The sequence below is a fragment of the Panthera tigris genome, chromosome B2 (genome assembly GCF_018350195.1).
Source record: "Panthera tigris isolate Pti1 chromosome B2, P.tigris_Pti1_mat1.1, whole genome shotgun sequence".
In the NCBI taxonomy this organism is placed as follows: Eukaryota; Metazoa; Chordata; class Mammalia; order Carnivora; family Felidae; genus Panthera; species Panthera tigris.
In genome coordinates, this window is record NC_056664.1 from 147557282 (window position 1) to 147579772 (window position 22491).

Consider the following 22491-nt stretch of genomic DNA (forward strand, 5'->3'; position numbering starts at 1 on the left):
GAAGAATGACTGCCAGAGAAACGCCAGGAGAGAAATTCTGCAGGCAGCGGGTCCTCCCACGCTGGCAAGAAGATGCCGTGCGGGGAACCCGCGGGCAGCCTGGCCCTGGGTCCCGCAGGTCAGGTGCAAGGGGGCGGGCGGGGAGGAGGACGGTGCCAGATCAGCTGTGTTAGCGTATTTTCCTACTTTCCGTCAAGGGGCAAACACTGCCGGGGCCCCTGGTGGGTGGGGCTACCTCAGGGTCAGGGTCAGGGTCAGGTTCCGGTGAATTCAGAACATGCCCCGCGGCACAGTCAGCCTGCGGATCAACTCCGTGTGCAAGTAAGTGCCAAAGAAAGCCATGAAAGCAGAAAGCAGGTACATTTTTAAAACGTAGCTTCCTAAAAACTCCCTGCCCTTTCTCCACTTCCTCCTGACGGTGACCACTTTTAACTTACAATGAAGCCAGGCCGCGTTCCCGGCTTGCTGACGTCAATGGGCTTTTCGCCTGAGTAAGGACCTCACCGCGGACCCGAGGGGACGGATTCTAATCTCCGGCACGTGGGCTGGCCGCATCCCTGCAAACCTGGCCGACCAGCCAGCACACCCGTAAGTGGGACAGCGCTGCCCTTCTAGGGGCTACGCGCACACACAAGCCCGGCAAAGAAGAAGGAGATTTCCTGTAACGTTTCAGAAATCTGCTTGTCAAGACACGGACGGTGAAGATCCACTCATTCGTCGGGGGAGAGCGACAGCGTGCGGCCCGCTCCCGAATGAGCTAAGCTGACAAGCGTCACAAAATTCAAAGGAACAGAACTAGAACAAGACCAAGGCGGCCGTCCGTCACGCACCGGGGACCGGAGCTGGCAGCCAGCCGTTCCCCCCGGAGACGGCTGCGGTTCCCAAGTCCTGTGAGGGAGCTCGGCCGGTCCGGGGCCAGGTCCCGCGATGCTCCCTCTCGTTGTCTCATCTGCACCACAATCAGGTGAGCATAAGGCCTCTGATCTCCCTCTGAAGGATCTAACTCCCAGGATCGCGGGACTCGCCCTGGGAAAGGTCAACTGCTGAAAACAGGTCGGTGATCACCCACTGCCAGAATCTTTATTAAGTAAAAAAAAATTTTTTTAACGTTTATTGCATTTTTGAGACACACAGAGAGAGAGAGCGCACACGAGCGGGGGAGGAGCAGAGAGAGAGGGAGACACTGAATCCGAAGCAGGCTCCAGGCTCCGAGCTGTGAGCACAAGAGTCCGACGCAGGGCTTGAACCCACGAACCATGAGATCATGACCTGAGCGGAAGTAGGTGCTTAACCGACTGCATCACCCTGGCGCCCCTTGTTTTTTTATTCCAAAGAAACGTCTGGAAGCCCACTGGTCTTCAACGTGCCCGCGCAGCCTGAAATGCTTCGGACGGATCAGCTGCAGTCTTTTTCGAGTAAAATGCACCTGTTTCACAGACTCACAAAAACAAACTCACTTTGGAGAAGGAAGGTTGTGTTGTGTTGCAAAGGCCAGGTTCTTGGGTTGTTTGCAAGCTTGCAAATAATGATTTCTGGTTATTCAGACAGACAAAACCGTCACCACCCCCCGAGCGGAAGAGTGTAACTCTAACTCTGCCGTCACACTGCCTTACACCCTACGTGGGGTCCAGGACAACAGGGCCGTGTTCCTTCCTTTAGAGGGACCATCGTGGGGCTTCTGCAGCTGCAATATTGGGCTGATGTTGTTGTTGCCTTAGCCTCATGCAGGCGTAGTGAGGGACAAAATCATGCATGTCATGGCACCAGGTCTGAGAGCCATTAGAAGGTCGTGTGGGTGAAGCCATAAGAACACAAAGGTGACACATGCCTAGGTGGCCCTTGGCCACTTGCTTGCTGTTCATTCACTGTTTCCCCTTCATGAGTTCCAAAGAAAGACAATGCATAGTAGAGATCGTACATCAGCTCAAAGCTTTCAAAAGCGAGTTCAAGAGTTGTTGCAGACAAGACGTTAAATCTACACGCATGCTGATCTGATCTCTTTGGGGAACACGGATATGAAACATTACCCGCTCGAACGCTCAGAAACTGTCCAGTTCCCTCTGACTCCAAAGATCACACTGGACCTCGCTCTTTGCTGTGTAAATCCTGGGCTTGGGCCAAAAGCAACAAAACGGGGTCTCCCGTCTCCCTTTCTCCGTCCCGCCTCTTCTGTACCTCCCGACCGTCACTCCTTCCCGCCGCTGCCTCTCACTCCCTCTGGTGCCCCCTCCCCGACCCTCACTGATGGCCGTGGGATGGCGCGGGGGCTGAGAAGCCCACTGGGGCCCATCCAGCCTGTCTCTCCTTGTGTTCAAATCCCGCGGGGTTCTCGAAGATGGACGGCTGCTGGCTGGACCCACCGTCATGAGGATGTGATTTCCCAAGCCACAAAGTCAGATCGTCCAGAATGGACGGAACCACCTGCTGCAGGAGTAGCCAAGTCATGGAAAACCAGCTTCCGGCACTTTCTCTCATAAACCCAAACATATTCGCACACGTGCACCAAGGAGGGAGTAAACGCAGCATCGGCAGCGTCACACAGCACCCTATGTTGTCCCTAACAGAGAAATTCCGTATATGTTTGGGAACGGGTTCAAGTCTGCGGGCTCCGGGCCAGCAAACGCCGTGGGTGTTGTTGGCTGCGGTCCTGGGACGCCCACTGCCAAACGAGCAGACTCGCGCAACGGCAACGGCTTTGGAGGGAACTGCTTTGCACCCCCCCCCGCCAAAGAAAGGGGGAGCAGCGTGGGGACCAGGAAAGAAAGGGGGGGGCCGGGGCACCCGCTTCAATTGTAAACCAGCCCACATCACCAACGTCAGGTCCAAACAGGGAGCGTGTGGCGAGGATAACTTCAAGGAAAGCTGGCGGCAAAAACAGTAGGACGGGCACGTCCCCGCCACCGCGGCTTTCTTTGAATGAGGTCCCTTCCAAGAAGAGTTCACACAGAGTTTACACGAAGTACCCTATTTGTCACAACTAAAACCCCCGAGAGGCATTTGTGTCCCGACCGTCACACCTGTAAATCCGCCAACGTGCCGACCGTTGAAGAGGGGACATCCGTCAATGTGCTGTGATCCACAGCAAAAACCCTGCTGATTAGGTTTTGTGAGTGGGTGTCACAGAACAGGAAATGCCCTTCGTTTTCTGTCTCTCTGAAAAGAGCCAGAGATCAAATACACATACAAAGAGATGCAACACCAAGCAGATGAACGAAAACATCTTTCCGGCTCTGGGCTTGATCATCCCACGCTTTAGGTCAAGGAAGACAAAGCGACACCCTGAAGAGAAATACGACAAATGAGCCCCATCACCTGTCACTGGAGGTCGATAGCCACCTACACAACTGTGGTGAGCATCCGCGGTTCCCTCGGTCTCCGGGTCAACCCGATTCTGTCTCTGCCCTCGAAATCCTCTCCTTTTTTTTTTTTTTTTTTTTTTTTTTAATATTTTAAATGTTTATTTGTTTTGAGAGACAGAGCATGAGCAGGGGAAGGGGAGAGGGAGACGGACACAGAGAATCCGAAGCAGGCTCCGGGCTCCGAGCTGTCAGCACAGAGCCCGATGCGGGGCTCGACTCACAAACCGCGATCCCAATGGAGGGCTCGAACTCATGAACCGCGAGATCATGACCTGAACTGAAGTCGGACGCTTAATGGCTGAACCATCCAGGTGCCCCTAAATCCTCTCCTTTTAAAGGGCATCCCCTTTTCTCTGCAGACCCCACTGCCCGCAGTGCCAGGTCTCAAAAGGCAAACCTCCATCTCAAGGTGGTTCTTTCCCCTGCAACCCCAGCACCCAGCACTACCCGTTTCACACCACGGTTCTCTCACCACATGAGGGTGCCTGAGCCACCAGCCACCCACCAGGTCCCAGGCGCCCACCCCTGGCCCCCAAGACGGTGCCATTGGGACAGGATTCGGGGAGTCTCTTGAAGGTCTCGGAGACAAACCCTTTTACATGAGGGATGTTGTTTTAGGCTTCGTTAAGTTTCCCCATAGCACCTTAGCATGACCCAAATGCAGCCCAGGTCCTCAGAAAAGACTCCTTGGGGTGGTAAGACATTTCCGTGAATTTGGGGGACTGTTCAAACAATGGGATGGAACATAATTGTGCTATGCCAAATATAACAGTCACTGGGCCTTTAGCTACAAAAGTAGTCATATACAGCTTCTGGTTGTAATCCTTCCGAAGTATAGAGGTTATTACCATTTAGGAAACAGGTAATTTTGATGAAAGGTAAGATATGAAGTCTATTTTTTAAAAAGGATTCCATAACTTCAAAAACGTGGCCAATGCCTATGCACTATTAATATAATAACTAAAGCAATCATTTGCTAAAGGAGGACGGCTTCATTTAAACATTGCAAATTTTACTTCCTTGGGTTCAGATTGAGATTGCTTAGGATAACACAAGTATGACAAGAGAGGAGGAAGAGAGGACAGAGCCTCGCCTTTCCAAGAACTTGGAGGTAAAAGGAAATGTTTGTCCCCCGAGGGGGCGGCCAGCCTCCTGAACTCTAATAACAGAACTCTAATAACATCAGTGATGGAAACACATCCCAGGAAAATTCGGAGGCAGGGCCGACAAGGTGCCGTGGTTTCAGAAAAGCACATTTTAGGGATGTGTGGCTCTGCAGCGAGGGGAAAAGATGAAGTCTGAGAAACAAAAGCAGTTCTATCACCAGAAACACATCCTCAACTGGGCAGCAAGGGTATCTCAAGGATGTGAGCTGTGGTCTGGACGAAACACCCTTCAAGACGGTTCTTCCCCTTTGCCTTAATTGTGTGTTCCCTAAGCAAACGTCTGATGACTGTGTTGGCATCTCAGATGTCTCGATAGCAGGAAAGAGTTTTCCATGGGTCCTGGGCAGGAGCATTACTAGACGGAACTTCTTGCCATTACAAGTCAATAAATTAGCATTCTAATAAGTACTTAAGGTAGAAGCCTGATGTTACGCAGAATGATTGATCTACAACTAAATGTAGGGATTGGACCAGAGTCAAAGTCACCGTCCCTTCCCGTTTCTATCCTGCCTCGATCCCTAATGATTCACTTTGGCCTTAGTGTTAACATTGCTCCTCATTATAATGTCCAAGTATAATTAAATCAATACATCTTGCTAGGAGATTCCTGGCAGCCAAGAGGAAAAGGGAAACATTGGAGGCTAATTAGTTCTCATTACCTAATGAAAGGATCCTTTAGGAACAAGTATTAGGAGACATTAAACTCCTATCTTCATTTACCATCTAGACTTCAAGGAGAAAAAGACTTGTGAATAACAGTTTTACACGGTTTCATTCAAGGAAACGTGGATTTTTCAAAAGTGTTTTTATAGAATGAAACATTCGTCTTACACTTAACCCCAAGGCTATCCCTATCAGAGCAAGTGATTTAGAATTTAGTTAAGTCTTTCAGGGCGCCTGGATGGCTCTGGCAGGTAACCATCTGACTCTCGATTTCGGCTCAGGTCATGATGTCAAGTTCGTGGGATCAAGCCCGTGTCAGGCTCTGGGCTGACGGTGCGGTGCCTGCTTGGGATTCTCTCTCTCTCTCTCTCTCTCTCTCTCTCTGCCCCTCCCCTGCTTGCATGCTCTGTCTCAAAATAAACCAGTAAACTTACTTTAAAAAATACCCTTTCCCTCCGGATGCAGAGCAGTGCCACCCCACAGAAGGTGACAGTGCAAATCATCCGCTTCTCTGCTCTCCCACAACTAGCCACTCACCGCACGCGACTACTGAGCCCCTGAGATGTGGCGGTGCGAGTGAGACAGAACATGTTTTAATTTCACTGAATTTTAATGAACTTAAGTAACAACAGTCACACGGGGCAAATGGCTACCCAGCAATGTCAGCATGTAAGAACTAATTTGACACCGGAACTGAATTTTGTGGGTGTGCGTGCTGCTCACAGAGGTAGCTTCCCGGGGTCTTTCTCCCTTTAAGGCGCCTGCCCTGGGAGGGATGGGCAGCCTTTGCCTCTGATCAAGGCTGAACGGAAACATGCCGATTTTGTTCTTGACCCTCCCGCAGGGAGGAGAAAATCTCCCCCTGGCTGCAAGACGTCAGCATTTGCTGCTGGTGAGGTTCGGCCCGTCTGCCCCCGCCCCATATTAAAACACAAACACCAAACCACTGGACGTCCCCCTCCCCTGTCGGCTATCACCCACTTCTTGGTTCTTTATTTTACTTTTTAATGTTTATTTATTTATTTTAAGAGAGAGAGAGAGAGAGAATCCCAAGCGTTCTCCATACTGTCAGCACAGAGCCCGTCTCGGGGCTTGAACCCAGGAACCGTGAGATCATGACCTGAGCCTAAATCAAAAGGATCCTGAGCCCCCAGGCGCCCCCTTTGTTCTTTAAAATGAAGCTCCTGGACGTTTCCTGCCTCCCCTCCTCCTCCCCTTCTGCCCTGGGGCCTCTCAGGCTCTCCCTGCACTGAAGGTCTTGTCAAGGTCACCGGTCTATGTGGGATCCACACCCCCATGTCCTGCTACCAGTTCTCCTGTGCATCTGCCAGTCGTTTGCTTTCGCCTCGAAATGCTTCCGCCTCTCGGTTTGGGGGCCACCTTACCCCCTGTCTCCCTCCTGCTCTCGGCCCATTTCTCAGGGGTTCACTGGCAGTGCTCCCTAACCTCACCTTCCACTGTCCGCTCGGCAGCTTGGGGACGTCGGAAAGGCTCCTCCCTCCCAGCATGTCCAAAACAGAGCCCCGTTTCTCCCCTGCCCTGTATCTGTCCTGCCCCGCCCATCAGGACGAAGGGACCCAGGGCAGAAAACCAAGGCAAAAGACAACGGTTCACCAGGAATATCCCTTCTCTCTCTCTCCTCGTACCTCCCTCCGATCTACCAGCTAGGCTCGTCAAGTCAAGGGTGTCTTCAAAATCCCCGTTCTCACATGGTCACCCTGCCCAAGCCAAGGCCGTGCCATTTCTCTGTCTTCCATCTCTGCTTTCCCGCCCGCTGTCCTGAGCACCCTTCAGGTAAGACCAAGCCATCTTCCAAATTTCAAACCGAATCACGTCGCTCTTCTGCTTCAAACTTTCTCATGCTTTCCCAACACGTGGAGACCACAACCGGGGGCCTCCAGGGACGCTCCGATCTCGCTCTTTTCTGAACCTATGCCCTCCCCTCCCCCGTGCTGCCCTGCCCGCCGTGCTGCTCTGCCTTGAACTCACCGACTCACACCTGCCTCCACACTCACCAGCCGGCCCGGAACGCTCTTCCTCCAGGTCCTCCTGGGAGAGCAGAGGTCACAACTGTTCCAGATCCAGCTGGGCCTTGAGTCCCACACTCTTTCCTCACCCTGCTTCACTCTCTTCACTCCCGGAAACTACAACATTTGCTGACTTACCTTCTGTCCTCCAACTAGAATGTGAGCCCGTGGACACAGGGCCCACATCTGGTCCTAACTGGATTCCCAGGACCAAGGATCAAACTTGCACCCGGAGGGGGCTACAGAATATTTCCACAAGAATGAATGGACATTGCCCCTGGAGCCACACTCAGAGCTAAATGGAGTTCTCTGCTGGCCCTATGCAAAGCTCTTCTGGTTTTTATAAATATACAAAAGAAGACAGCCAAGAACTTATAAGCGTGCCCTCTTATAAACATGCCTAAACATACAAACGGATCGCTTTTCAGAATGGTCACCACCTTCTCTACATCAGAGCCGGAGAAAGGCACATTTGTTTTGTATTTTAGGAGCTTTGCCTCTGAGGTTCTAATAGTCGCGTTTCATGAAACATTTCCGGTCAATTAAGAACTCTGTTGTCGGGTATTTCGTTTCACCATAAAAGCCATCAGATGAAAGTAACGTAAATGGTTTTTGTGCTGAAAATACCCTTGTTTGATAGTGATTGAGGACGTCACTCTTCGTTGCAATATTAAAGGACTAGTTCGGCAGTGGGATTAATCAAGAAGGTGCCTGACTTAACTTCAAAATATAAGAGAGATAAAAAGCAAAGTTTAGCGGTCAAGGAAATCCTCAAAAATGCAAGAACAGTTGGAAAAGAGGAAAAAGCCACCCAGGTGTTTTGGAAATCTCTCGTAAGCCTGCTCGTCCTGAACATCGAGAAGTCCCATATCTTTCCCAATCATGGACAGCTTTCTCGTGTTCTCCGTCCATGAGACCCCCACTCAGGGTCTCTCCTCGGAGAGAACACCAAGGCGAAGGGCAAGAAGGGTCCCGGGGGGCTCTCTGTACCTGTTGCCTTGCAGGGCTCCAAGCTGCCTTCCGCTGGGTCATCGCCCATCTGCGCCCAGGTGTCCACACTGCTCCTCAGAGCCGGCAAAGTCGGTCCTTTGCTCCCACTCCTCAGTGTGAAGGGAAGACAGCTGGCTGGAAGGGACAACGGGACACGATATTAATGTCGACTGCCCCTGACACGGACTGTTTTCATCAGGAGCAGGGCTCCTCCTGGAAGTCTCCAGTCTCGGACCGTCCGTCTGGGAGATGGGCGTGGTGTGGCCAGGCCTTAAGTGGGTGCCGTCCTGGCTAACAGGGTCTGAGAAACACTTTCCTGGATCCGTACCCCCAGGGGACCGGCCTCACGGTAAAACCAGGAAGGAGCAACTCAGGAGTGCCCCTGGCAGCAGATTCTGGGAAACCGCACCTTCCTGGCAGACCCGGAGCCCGGGCCATCCACGATGCGAGTTCACGCAAGCAATGCTCGTCTCCGTGGCGTCTTCCGAGTTATTTGCCGTAAAGCAAGAGCGCACTTGCTCCCATAGGGAGAAACCACAGCGTGCTGAAGTTGTATAGCAGCGACCAGGAGACAGCATCTTCGGAGATTTTTATGGGTTTAATTCAGAAATGTGTGACGGGGAGAGGGGGCGCTTAGCCAGCCCTTTTTCACGAAGGTCATAGAAGCTTGCTCTCATTAAGGAGGACGATGAGGCTGGGGACCACTGAACACAGGGCAGAAGAGCCGGGGGAGGAGCACCGGGGCACAGGCAAGGAGTCAGGAGAGGACAGAGGGGAGACAGAGGCGAGGCCTGGAGACGAGATCATCGAAGCAAACACCACCAGAACTTTGGCAAACACTGGAGCTTCTAAATGTTCCATCCCATCATCCCGGGGCCCCCAACAGCAGTGCCGAGAGAGGCGCGGGAAGGACCCTCCCCATCATGTGTATTTGTGGGGCTGTAGCTGGGAGCTCGTGTCTGTGAGCCTCTGTCACCGTCCTTACCTTTCACGCACAACTAGCAGGAGCCAGACGAGGACGCAGAGGTCGGAAGTGAACAATCATAGGACAGTCAACGGTAAGTCACTGCTAAGTCCCACGTACAGATGTCAGAATGCTTTACTGGCGGGACGAAGACTTTGGAGACGTAATAAACATTTTGCATTGCGACGCCCCATAAGACCATGAAAACCAGCTTTACGATGGTATAACTGATACAGAACCAGAACCACAGCACGTGGACAGCTTCTGGCCGGTGTAGACACCTCTGAAACCATTATCAGCACGACATTTAGTCATGACGCTTGCGTGGAAATGAAAACACGAAACGGAGCAAAGACCGCGGTCGGATGTCCTGTGTCTCAGTCTCAGTTTCCGCCCACCCCACCCAGCATGGGACCACCCGCCTCCCTCGCCTGCCTCACGGAGTCAAGGAGGATCCAAGTGGTCAGACAGGGCTGTTTCCTATTCAGGCCACCCCGTCTGCCCGGAGCTTGTGGGATGGAAACCCAGAAACCAGGAGGCCCGGGCTGCTGGAGGTGGGGGGAGCCCTGGGGGTGCGGGCAGGCCCAGGCTGGCCTCTCCTGAGCCCCCAGCCCCCCCGTCCTGCGTGTCAGATCTCCCGTGCGTCCTTCAGACTGCCGTATGCTCTGACAGTATCTGGGTCTCGACCACCAGGGCCAGACTTTCTTCCTAAAATAAGAATAGATCGTGGTCAAATTCAACCGTGACAAGTGCAGATAAGATAAATTAAAGGTCAGTGGGAGGTGTCGCTCACCATGAAATCCCAGGCAGGTGGGGGCAGTGGGGGGGGGAGGGATACAGCCCTACTTTCACCCACGCAGCCGGAATGTGTCCAGGTATCGGATTTCAGGCGTTTAGGGGCCTGTTGTCAGACTAGGGGAAAGAGGAATCAAATGGCCAAGGGGACCTTTGCAGCCCTGGAGAGAAATCCATGAATTGGCCCGCCAATGAAGTGGGAGCCTGCTGTGAGACTGGAGGCCGCCCAGCATGTAAGGTTGGGGGCAGTTACTGTTCGACATAAAAGTGGGGGGCAGTTACTGTTCGACATAAAAGTGATGGGTGTATGAACCGATCTCACCGCAGGGGCACACAAGGGGTGTGTGTGTGTGTGTGTGTGTGTGTGTGTGTGTGTGTGTATGGGTGAACACAAGAGGTGTCGCTCTGGGTTCAGGTTGACTCCCCCAGGCAGCAACTTGTCGAGAAGAAGGTCCCGGGAGGGGACCTCCAGAATGCTGCACGGCTGTGAGGGACAGACAGACCCCGGACGGGAGCCCCCGAGCAGGACGGCCGCAGGAGAGCGCTGGGCTCCTGGTGGACGGGGCTGGCAGCCAGGACAGGATGCTGAGCCAGAACTGGAGCCAGGCGGCCCCTCGGTGAGCCCTCGGTGGGGGCTGGGGGCCGCTGACCCTCACGTGGGGTTCATGTACTGTGCCCTATTCACACCCCAAACTGGTGAGGTTTAGGGACATACAAATTATAAAAGTTTTTGAGACAAGTGACCTGATTTTTATCAGGATGGAAATCACGATGTAAACTTTTTTAAATAAGATCAAAAACATTCACCCTGGAGCCATACGCAACATCGGACAACGGGAGCGCCAGGAGCGTCTGAGGAGCATCGCCTAAATTTGAGCCAATGTTGCATCGAGACATTTTCTCCCCCCAAATCAACCATTCAGCGGATTCCAGGAATGTTGTGTTTCGGGGCCACCGAAAAGGGCAAGTTTCCCTGAAGGAGAAGGAGCCTGCAGGAAAGGAACAGATTCCGTGAGTACGGAAGGGAGAAGCAGGGGAGGGAGGGGAGGTGGAGACGACGCTCACACACATAGCACACGCCGAGCCTCTTTCAGCGTGGGAGAGGTTAGGTGGCCTAGAAGGCCAGCCAGATGCACGAAGGCCCAGGACGCAAGACGCAGTATAAACCTGCCTGACAGGACGTGGGGATGAGGAAATCCTCTAAGGCGCTGGGGAGCCTCCTTCCTCCAGGCTGCCGGCTGCCGTGCACGGTGTTCGGTGTTCGGGAAGGTTTGGAGCTCAGCCCAGGCACCTAAGGGCTTCTCCTGTGGCTTCGCAGTTACTGCTGCAAATTGCTCTCTCCCGGGGCCTTATTCTATTCCACCAGAGCAGGTAGGTTTCCCTTTCTTCTGTGCAAAGCGACTGGGATTGACTGTGACATTAAATGCAGGCTCATTTACCGCGGACGTCCTCCCCCTTAGAGCCTGGGCCGCACGGCAGCCGACACACGCCGAGAACAAACAATGAGAACGGAAGTCTCACAGAAAGACCACTGAGTCATTCTCTCATCCAGACTCAGGAAGCCCAGGTGAAGGTCCTGCCTGTCCCCGCCCGGACCGACACCAACCACCAGTCGAGTCGGGGAGTCCCTCTGACCTTTGAGGCCCGGGTTGTAAGTTTGCACAGCTGTGGAATTCACAGGTTACTTGCAACTGATTTGGTGTGTGAAATTCACAGCATGATGCCTTTATACAGCGGGCTCCTTCCTTCTCTTTTACTGTTTGAATCTGCTCTTGTGTGTTGCAGGGCAAGGTGGGGAGGGGGCTTCCGGGTGAGGCCCGGCCCCCTGGACGCCCAGGGACGCGGGTGCTGAGGTTGGGGGAAGCACCTGACCTTGTGGGAGGAAGGTGGGAGCAGTGCCAGCGTCTGTTACAGGCAGGTTTCAGAGGATCAGGCCTGAGAACAAGGTAGGAAAAACAAAGAGATGGGCAAAGACCAGAGAATTCTGTCCTGAAGAAAAGAGAGGGCAGGCACTCAAGCTGGTTTTGAACGTCTCAGTGAAAAGAGCTATCTGTAGACCAAAGTCTTTTTTTTTTTTACGTTTATTTATTTAAGAGGGAGACCATGAGAGCGTGAGTGGGGTGGGCAGAGAAAGAGAGGGAGAGAGAGAATCCCAAGCAGGCTCCACACTGTCAGCACAGAGCCCAATGCAGGGCTTGAACTCAGGAACCCTGAGATCGTGACCTGAGCCGAAATCAAGAGTCGGACCCTTAACCCACTGAGCCACCCAGGCGCCCCCAAAGTCTTTTCAATGACTATTGCTCATTTAAAATTAAAAAAAAAAAAACCGTGACAAATGTATATGACACGACATTTACCATTTCAACCATGTTAAAGGGCTCGGCTCTGTGGCAGGAAGTGCATTCGCACGGTTGTGTGAACATCACCACCGTCCATCTCCGACATGCTGTGTCTTCTCACCCCGAACCCCTGTGCCCATTAACCCCTGACCCCCCATGTTCTCCGCCGGCCTGTGGAAACCACCATTCTGCTTTCTGTTTCTACAAGTCTGACGACTGTAGGAATTTCATATAAATGGAATCACGCAACACCCCACTGTCCTTTTATGACTGGCTTATTTCACTTTACAAAACGTCCAAGGTTCATCCATGTTATAGCATGTGTCAAAATCTCCTTCCTTTTTCCTTGTAAGTTTATCTGTTTATTTTGAGAGAGAGAGAGACACAGAGAGAGAGAGAGAGAGAATCCTAGCACGCTCCACACAGCGTGGAGCTCGATGTGGGGCTTGAACTCACTGCCTGCGAGATCATGACCTGGGCTGAAGTTGGATGCTTGACCAGCTGAGCCACCCAGGCACCCAAGTTTTGTTTGATTTTTAAAAGATGATAGTATACAGGGGCGCCCGGGTGGCTCAGTCGGTTAAGCATCCGACTTCGGCTCAGGTCGTGGTCTCATGGTTCATGAGTTCAAGCCCCGTGTCGGGCTCTGTGCTGACAGCTCGGAGCCCAGAGCCCCCTTCGGATTCTGGGTCTCCCTCTCTGTCTGTTCCTCCCCTGCTTGCGCTCTGTCTCTGTCTCTCTCAAAAATAAAAATTAAAAAAAAATTTTTTTTAATGGTAGTATATACAGTTTGGGGTGATTTTTTGACTTACCTATAATTCTCAGAATTCCAGTGTGGTCGCGTTCAGGGTCACCACCAGCTTATACAATCCCCAATGTGTGTATGCAAAGGTGCCCCTTTGGCACAGAGCAGCCCCAGGCCAGCACAGGGCAGAATGGGGTGCATTTCAGCCCACTTACCACTTTACCAAGGGCAGCTTACCAGAGACAACTGGAAATCACACAGTAGCCCTGCTCTAAAAAGTATTTAAACAGTGTAAAGAAACAAAAAGGAATAAAAAATGGGACAAAAAACCACCCCTATCTGAAATTCTCCTAAAATCAAGCCTCGCATCATGAATGTCCTGTGAGTTATTTCTCAACTTCTGGTTTGAATGTGAATATAATAATAAATAATACACAATGGCTGAAATCAACACCAATGTATCTAACACTCTGAGAAACGCCCTTAGATAACACGGGAGTTGCCCGACCTGGGGAAACAGTCATCCTCTTGAAGGAAGGCCTGGCGAGGCATTTTGGGTAGTTTTTAGCTCATTGAACCAATGATTTGATGTGATTGCCTAGAGGTAAGGCACCGCCATGGGTGAATGAAATGCAAATCCATTCCCAGGAACCGGAAGACAGTCCGGACCACCATGCGCTCTGGCCGGGCCACTCCGCAGGACTGTTCTCAGACCCCAGGTCTAAGGAGGTCCCTGACTGTGTTCACGCAGAGTCTTGAAAACGGCAAAGAAATCACATGGGCCTTATGTACGGTTGCCCGTAAACAGTCTCAGAATTTAAGAACGTCATACAAAACAGTAATTTATCAGATTTTTTTCAAAGGAAAGTGTTTAAAAAATGTTAAGCGGAGACTGGTCGGCCGGATAGAAAGAAGGACTTTCTAATTCCAGTTAGGCCATTCAGGGACCAAATGCACAGCCTCGCCCTAGGAGGATTGGAACGAGGCCCCTGTGGGGTGGGACAGGAGGGCAGGTTGGAGGGTCTCCCCGCTCTGACTGAGACCAGCTCCCTGTGTGAAGTGTTTAGGACTTACTGCCTCTCATCACTTCCCTTGAACCTGTAGCCAGGAAAGTACACCTCAAAAATATTTGATTTGGGTGTTCGGTGCGGAATGATTTCATCCCCCATCCAGTCACTCCTCCTTCACTTGAAAACACTGCATTGCTTTTTATTTGCTTCCAGGTAAATGACACTTGGGGTCTGAATGAAGACCCAGGAGACTCTCCTGAGAAGAATGGTAGGCTTAAACGGCCCAACTGCCGGGAGAGAGAGGGACTTTTGTCACTCTTATTTCCTGTCCGTGTTCTAAGAGCCTCTGACTGGTCCACAATGAATTAAAAAGCAATACGATCCAGATGCTTTTTCTGGTAAACAGCTCCTTTGTAGGAAGAGTAAACAGAACAGGATATTCACTGACCGCCCCTGTGACACTCACTCACGGCTGAGAGCGGCTCTCTGTGCCCCTGCACCCAGGAGGAAGCCTTTCCGGCTGTTCCAGACCCATCGGTACACATTGTCTCGGACAGCTCTGCTCTCTTCTTTTTAACGCACTCACTGATTATATTTTAAATGACGAGGTGAAGACAGCCTATAAAAAAGATGCCAGTATATAGATTAAGGGAATCTAAGTGCCTCAGAAAACTCCCAAAGCTACTAAAAATTTCCTCTGAGAATTCCTTGCTACGGTCTCGCCACATCGAGCCGTATATCGCCGATGCTGAAGTTACACGTTTCAGGACGTTTCAACTATCTTCTAAACCTAGGGACTCCAAAGTCATTTCTTCCATGAGCACGGAACTACAAATTTGCATGTTTAAGCAAATGCATTTGTCCCCAGTTTTTCAAGCGGCCCAGAATGATTTACATGATGATGTCAGCTCATTCCACCCGATGAATCTCATCGTGACACTATATAAATTTCATGGAAATCTAGTCCCAAGGCACATCCGGTGTTGTCACAAAAAGGACATAAGATGGGTTTTCTTTGCTGTATTCACCATTATCTGTGGAAAGCAGAAGGTGGTTCCCTTTCACCTAATCCCGCTGCATTCGCTTGTACCTCTGACACTATCATTAATGTTAACTCGCATTCATTCCAGAAAAATGCCAGGTGAGGTAAGATCCTTGTGAAGTCTGGTATATGCAAAGTTCTACCGAGCGCCTTGAAAACCCAGAGCAAACAGCATGCTATACCTTTGCAGGTACCGAGGCACGGTCTACTGATCTTACGAATCCTGCCATAAAACTCGTTCCAAAATAAACAAATATGTATTTTGCACCCAGAAGCTTAATTTGAACTACATCGAAAAAAAAATTTTTTTAACGTGTATTCGCTTTTTTTTTGGGAGACAGAGACAGAGAGTGAGCAGGGAAGGGGCAGAGAGAGAGGGAGACACAGAATCCGAAGCAGACTCTGGGCTCCAAGCCATCGGCACAGAGCCGGACGCGGGGCTCGAACTCACAGACCCTGAGATCATGACCTGAGCCGACGCTGGACGCTTAACCAGCTGAGCCCCCCAGGCGCATTTTTGTTTGAATTCAACGTAATTCCTCTTGATTCGATACAACCCAAATGTGAACACACTGATGAGAGAACACACCCTCTGCTTTCGAGAATAAAGCAAACGATTAGCCCTCACACCCCAGACCTCTGGTTACCCCCAGTCCAGTTGGGGCACGAGACCAACACACAGGTAACAACTTCAAAGGCGGCGGTGCGAGCCACGGTCCCGCGGCGGCCAGCGGTGGCTCAGAGGAGGGGAGCGTCCCCCGCTGAGGCCAGGCCGTGGAACTCTGACCCGGGTCCAGTTACAATTCTGAGATCTACTCCCGCTGATCCCCGATTACTTCCTGTCTCTCCTGTGCCCACTTCTGCCCTTATGTGCTCTCTCTCCCTGTTTGCTCAGTGCACGACAGGGTGCTTGCCACCGGGCGCACAAAGATCTCTGAGTCCTTTACATTTAAAACATGACCCGTCCTACCAAAATAGTCCGGATTCATTGTCGTTTTTCACTTCAAAGCCCACTCACTCACGCCCAGTTGGAGGGACTTGCCCCTTGCTCAGGATGGCAGAGGCAGCAAGCAGTACCCGGGGATCCCAGCTCCTGTCTGGCCGGCTCAGGAGCCCCTGTGGGGCGGCGTGAATTCCGAAACCCGCAAGGATCAAAGGAGAGCACATTTTGCTGCCGTTGCTGACAATCCTATACTTTAAATTCCATCCTTTAAAAACAGCGGGGAGACGAATAACCCTTAGCCTTTTCCAGAGCAGTCAGGTAGGACATGAATTTTAACTATCTCGTTTTGAGCTCTGTCGACAAAACAAAGGCTGGTTCTGATTAGCTGCCTCCAATTGGTTACTTAAACACTTTCAAGCCAATTTTTGAGGGTGTGGGAACGGCCAAGGAATCAAATAAAGGTTTGATTATTTCTTTCTTTTTCCCTTGGAGGTCAGTCTATGAATTTTATTCAAATAATAAAAGCTCTCTGTGAGATGCTGAAGAAAGAAAAAAAAAAGAACTTTATTTCGCTGAGAAACGCACGCCATGAATTACGTCAGCCGTTCCAGAAGCAGGACCATTCACGTTCTGCAGCATAGGCCACAGGCTTAAAGTGCAAGCCTGCAGCCCATCAAAAGTAAAAGGAAAGCACGGCTGAGTGTCACTCCGCCACGAGCGTAAGGGACCTTCTGTGTGCAGGCAGGGGCCTCACCCTGGGAAGACGGGAGCCTGGGCGGCTGCCCTATACTCGCCACGCAAATCCGGGCACTTTATTTAAAATCGCAAAGTTGCAACAGGACAGTAAATGTCACCTCGTCTACTGTCCCAGGGGCTCAGATTTTGCATCTATCAAGGGAGGTTATAAAATCGTTCCTATTCTCCCCGGGGCCGTTTTGGAGACAGAGCGTCACAGACGTGGGAGGCAGCGAGGAAACGAGGCGGGATGAGAGACACGCAAAATCGGCGGGCTCTCCTGTTGCCACCACCCCGGGGGACCCGTGGGTGGGCAGCTAGGCTTGGGAAAAGACTGGCAAAGACCCAGGCTTGTGATCTTGCCTTTGCTAACAGGAAATCAGAAGCACTTCTTTGTGATGTCGTTGTGAGAGCCACCAAGTTCTAGGCTTTGCATCTGCCCAGGGAAATCCCAAAGTTGCTTTAATCACCCCTCATCATTCCTCTAGGATGCGTGCACAAGGGTAATGAGTTTGCTCGAATTTCCCTGTACTACCAACGATCGGGGGGAAGGAGAAACGCAGGCGGGAGTCACAGGGAAGCAGGTGCAGCATTCGGAAGTCAGGAGACTACAGATCATCACGCGGACGACACAGGCGCCCAGGGCTGTCTTTCCCACCAAAGCAGACACAGGCTCCCCGTCCAGGGACGCGGAGGGCCAAGACGTCGGGGGTCGCTCATTAGAGAGGATTCCCTCCTGGTGCGTAATTTTCAGGATACATGAGGCTCGTACATCAGACGCAAGGACTTGGTTCGTGTCCCTGAAAGTACAGGGCTGTTTCTTGCTTCTTGTTCTTCTTAAACTGGTCGTTGCCTTTTTTTTTTTATTACTTTATTTTGAGAGAGAGGAGAGAGAGAGAGAGAGAGAGAGAATCCCAAGCAGGCTCCTCGGAGTCTGTGCAGGGCTTGACATGGGGCTCGAACTCAAGAACCGAGAGATCGTGACCTGAGCCGAAATCAAGAGTCGGACGCTCAACCGACCGAGCCCCCCAGGTGCCCCTTGTACCTACTAGAAAAATCAACCATCCTCGCTTATCCGTTCCGGGTACCACGTAACTGGAGCCGTGCCCTGCACCTGCTGCCTTCTGTCCACCTTGCTTCCCCAAAACACACAGTGTTTCTGCGACGCTTGAGCCCAGGGTGGGTCCTACTTGTCTCCTTTGTCTGCAAACATCCGACGTGACAGTTTTTAAGGAATCTGGCAGCTGAAGGAGTGAGCTCCAGGGCTTTGAAGGCTCCTGCCCGCGCTGTGCGTGCTGCGTGAGTGGAGTTAAAGCAGCGCGATCCGCCTTCTTCAGAGGCCGGCCCTCATTGCTGGGAAAATGTGGTCTTAGGAATAAATAACAGCTGTTTCCACCTGACGGAGTACAGATGAGCACGGAGTAGACTGCATCACTACGCATATGCGGGACAGGCAGGAAGAGGAAAAACCAAGGAGCCATACGGTTTACGGGACAGACGTCTGGGGTGCAAAGAACAGAGACCGGTTCTGTCACGAGACCGGTCGCGTTCTGCGACCTCCCAGCTTGTGGAGGAAAAGAGGGCGGGAGAATCCAGGGACCCTAGCGGGTCTCTGTTATCTGAAGCAATCACACAAATAAGTTAGGAAATATCTTACAGAATTGTAAAACCCTATCATGTGAGCAAAAATGAAATTGCTCCCCCCCGGGGTAAAAGAATTATCCTCAACAGTTAGATGGGGACCCTCAACATTTTATATTAGTATAAGTATAGCCGGGCTTATAAGTAAGCAAAATAAATGACGAGCCAGATGGTATCATCCAAGCAATGCCGGCAAAAACTCGGGGTGTGAGGGGAAAGCGGGGGGGGGGGGGGAGGTCTGCCACCAGTCAGTGGTGCCAAGTTCGAATGGGGTCTGGGCCAGCTGCCTCTGCTGGTTCCCGTGTGAGAGTGGGGCGGTGGGAGACAGTGGTCAGACCCCACCTCGCCCTGAGAATCAGCTTCCTTGGGCAGACCCGCCCTTCCCCCCCCCCCGGGGTGCAGAGTGACAGCGGACGACTCTTGCCGAGCTCAGAGCTCAGCACATAGAGCGGCGTTTTCCAAGAGTCACCTACCCAAGGCGGGCACGCTGACGTTTCCCTTTGGGAAAACATTCTCCACTTGTGACCAGACTGGAGATTTCAGAGAAGGCCAAACGTGTCCCAAACCAACGGAACAAAAAATAACCCCAAGGGCGCATGGGCCAGTCTAGGGAGAACAGAATAGACGCGCAGCGCCATGTTGATGGATGGTCCAAATGGAAAGGGTCCCCCCGGAGGCACCGGACACGTTCCCGGCGGTGATGCCCTCACACCAGAGACCCCAGGGAGCAGCTGAGGCCCGACTTCACACAGAAGCACGGGCCACACGAGCTCAGTGACTAACAGAGAGGGGGGGTTCTTGGGGATTGATGCTTCTTTCCTTCTCGGACGCACATACTGAAGTTGAGGCCAAATTTTACCGAACGTTGTCTCACGACTCTTACTTGGGAGCTTTCGTCCGAAGTCGGCGTGCAAGGCTTGTCAGAGAAACCAAAACACCACCCGGTGAATCGTGTGCAACCCGAGCTTGCTGAAGGCAACAGGCCTCTGCAGGAGCCCAGCGATTTTTGTAAAGACAATTCTTCTTTTTTCTTAATGTTTATTAATTTTTGAGAGAGAGAGAGAGAGAGAGAGAGAGAGAGAGAGAGAGAGTGAGAGTGCGGGAGGGGCAGAGAGAGAGGGAGACACAGAATCCAAAGCAGGCCCCAGGCCCCGAGCTGCCAGCACAGAGCCCGACGTGTGGCTCGAACTCACGAACCGCGAGATCATGACCTGAGCTGAAGCTGGACGCTTAACCGACTGAGCCACCCAGGCATCCCCTGAAGACGATTCTAGCTGTCTCTTTTCTCTTCCAACCTGTCTCTAAAAGATTTCAGGGTCTGGGAAGGAACCTCTATAAGAAGCTGACCCCACATTGACGGAGGGCCATGGGAGTGTCCCAGGAATGGGCCAGCTTACGGTTTCTCTTCCGAAGGCAGAGGTCACCATGCTGCACCCAAAAATCCAAAATGTCCATGGAAATTTGGGGGGGAATCGATAGGAGGAAGATGGGTTAGAAGATCAAAAATTATAAAAGACATGAATAAATCATTTGCTTTCTTGGTCAATCACTTGATTGCAAGAAAAACTCTTGACATGTCGGTTTATTTAATGAAACTTAACTTGAATAATCCATGCTTCCAAAGAAAATTGAGGACTTTGGGGGGGACCAGCTGCTTTTCATCTTATGCTGCTGAAAAGACCAAAATTCAAAGCTGCTTTGTGAGTTTGCAGAAAGGAAGAAGAGAAATGGCTTTAAGTTTGGTTTGTTTTGCTTGTTTGTTTTGGGTTTTTTTTAATTTTTTTTTTTTTTTTTTTTGGTTTTTGAGAGAGAGAGAGAGAGAGACAGAGCATGAGTTGGGGAGGGGCAGAGAGAGAAAGACACACACACACACACACACACACACACACACACACACACACACAACCTGAAACAGGCTCCAGGCTCCGAGCTACCAGCACAGACCCCACTGCAGGGCTGGAACTCGGGAACAAAGAGATCATGACCTGAGCCGAAGTCAGATGCTCAACCAACTGAGCCACCCAGGTGCCCTTGTTTTGTTTTGTTTTTTTCTCAGACAACTAGGTCTCGGTCTTTAGCAGTAAACTAGGCAAAAATCCAACAGTGCAAGGAACACTCGCCCACCTCAGCTCACACACGCCTTCCAGGAGGAACAACAGTGGTGATGGGGGTGCATGGCAGGAGTTGTGTGCACCCGCGGTCTCTCCCGATGCCCATCACCCGGAGGAAGTCTGTCCCCTGGCCAAGAGTCTGGGGCTCCTTCCCAGTGCTCCCCATCAGGACAACTGGTGCTCTCTCTCTCTCTCTCTCTCTTTCATTTTATTTGGCTACTCCTCATGCTCCCCCAGAACAGCTCCTGGTACACATCTCCCCGTGGGAGAGGAGGACACAAGTGTAAGACTGCCTTCACCCCTCCCCTCAGGAGTGACATGTGGGTACCCCGACACTGGCTTTTCTGCTTCCACTTGGAACTCGCCAGAAACAATACACATTTTGGGAAATGCGACGGTTTGAAGACAAAGGATCCGTCTGGGATTGCAACAAGCCGCTTTCCACCAGGCAAAACCCACCCCTTGGGACTGTGAGTGACAGGGCAGTGGCTGGGGGCAGCGGGAGCAAAAGGCACCTGTCAGCCACCCAGAGTGGAGTCGGATGCAGGGACGTGTGAAACGGCCCAAAGAAGACAGCAGGGAAGGTGGCCTTGGCTTCAGAGAGGCCGCCGACCACATCCAAAGCCGCTGACGTCCTCACGGGAAATTTAAACCACTTCTGGGGCCAAAGAGAACACATCCCTTGGGTTGAGTTAAACCCCGAGTCCTTCATTTGTTCAGACTCTGCTTTCTCTATTAGCTAATTCATATTATGTAAGAGTTATAGACATTTAATATAAAAGAAAGTACAGCTATTTGGAATGAAGCTAATTAAGGAGAGGTTAGGGGGAAAATGGATATATTTAAAGCAGTGAAAATTCAATTTCGGTGAAATTAAACATCAACCTTCTCTGCATGGAAAATCCCCAAAATACAGCAGTGGTATTTTTTCATCCTGATTTTGTTCTCCTGACTTACAGACGTGAGGGGATGAAAGGAAACATCAGAATATCTGGACGAATTATTTGAAGTAAGCTTCTCTGATATGGAGAAATGGAAATGTGTTTTTAAACAAGGATCGTGTTCGGAGACATTTAAAGATAAATCAAGATAATAAAATAACAAACATTCACCACCTGTTCTTACGCCGGGGTTGGGGGGGGGGTAGTAATAAATATTCACCTGACTTGGGAACTCAGATGGGTAACCAGGGGGTCCAACCACGTGGATCCAAAGTCCCTACGGATCACTGTACTGATGTGGTCAGAGTCTTAATACGCCTGTGACTTAGATGTTTTAAAGCCACATGCTCAGCAAGGCCTAGAGTAGTGATGGCCAGTAGCGATTTCTTTAAAAAGGGGGGCCTTGGGGCACCTGGGCAGCTCAGCCGGTTAAGCCTCCAACTCTTGATCCCGCGGTCATGATTCTGAGGTTCGTGAGATCGAGCCCCCTGTCAGGCTCTGTGCTGACAACGGGGAGCCTGCTTGGGATTCTCTCTCTCCCTCTCTCTCTCTCTCCCCCCCTCCCCCGCTCGCATGTCGGCTCACTCTCTCTCAAAATAAATAAATAAGCATTTAACATAAATAAATAAATAAATAAATAAATAGGGGCGCCTTTTCAAACAACTGTAAAGGGTAAGTATTGACAGTCCTCGTAAGTCCTCCTACCAGTTCTCAAATAACCACACCTGCTGTGGACTATTCAACAACAGCAATACCGACATTTCCCAGGTTACTTGAAAGGGCAAAGGAGACTAGCTTCAGAATGCTGGGTAAAATCACCAGCCAGAAGACAGGGACCCATTTCGGTTGTGATAAGTTGTCTTTGGAAGGCAACGAATAGACAGATGTATGTGTGTGTGTGTGTGTGTGTGTGTGTGTGTGTGTGTGTGTGTGTATATGTATATATATATGTATATATATACATATATATACATATACATAAATGAATAAGTGAAAGTCACATATGGATGCATATGTTTT

The 22491-nt window shown here is 51.2% G+C and overlaps 1 protein-coding gene across 1 annotated transcript in view; it reads right to left on the bottom strand.

Moving 5' to 3' along the window:
• PDE10A (phosphodiesterase 10A) overlaps positions 1-22491 on the bottom strand; it is a 369960-nt gene that overhangs the window by 332296 nt on the left and 15173 nt on the right. The window contains exon 2 of the mRNA XM_042987509.1: positions 8206-8340. Coding sequence (XP_042843443.1) covers positions 8206-8254 — 49 coding nt within the window. The 5' untranslated portion in view covers positions 8255-8340. The remainder of the gene's footprint in view (positions 1-8205; positions 8341-22491) is intronic.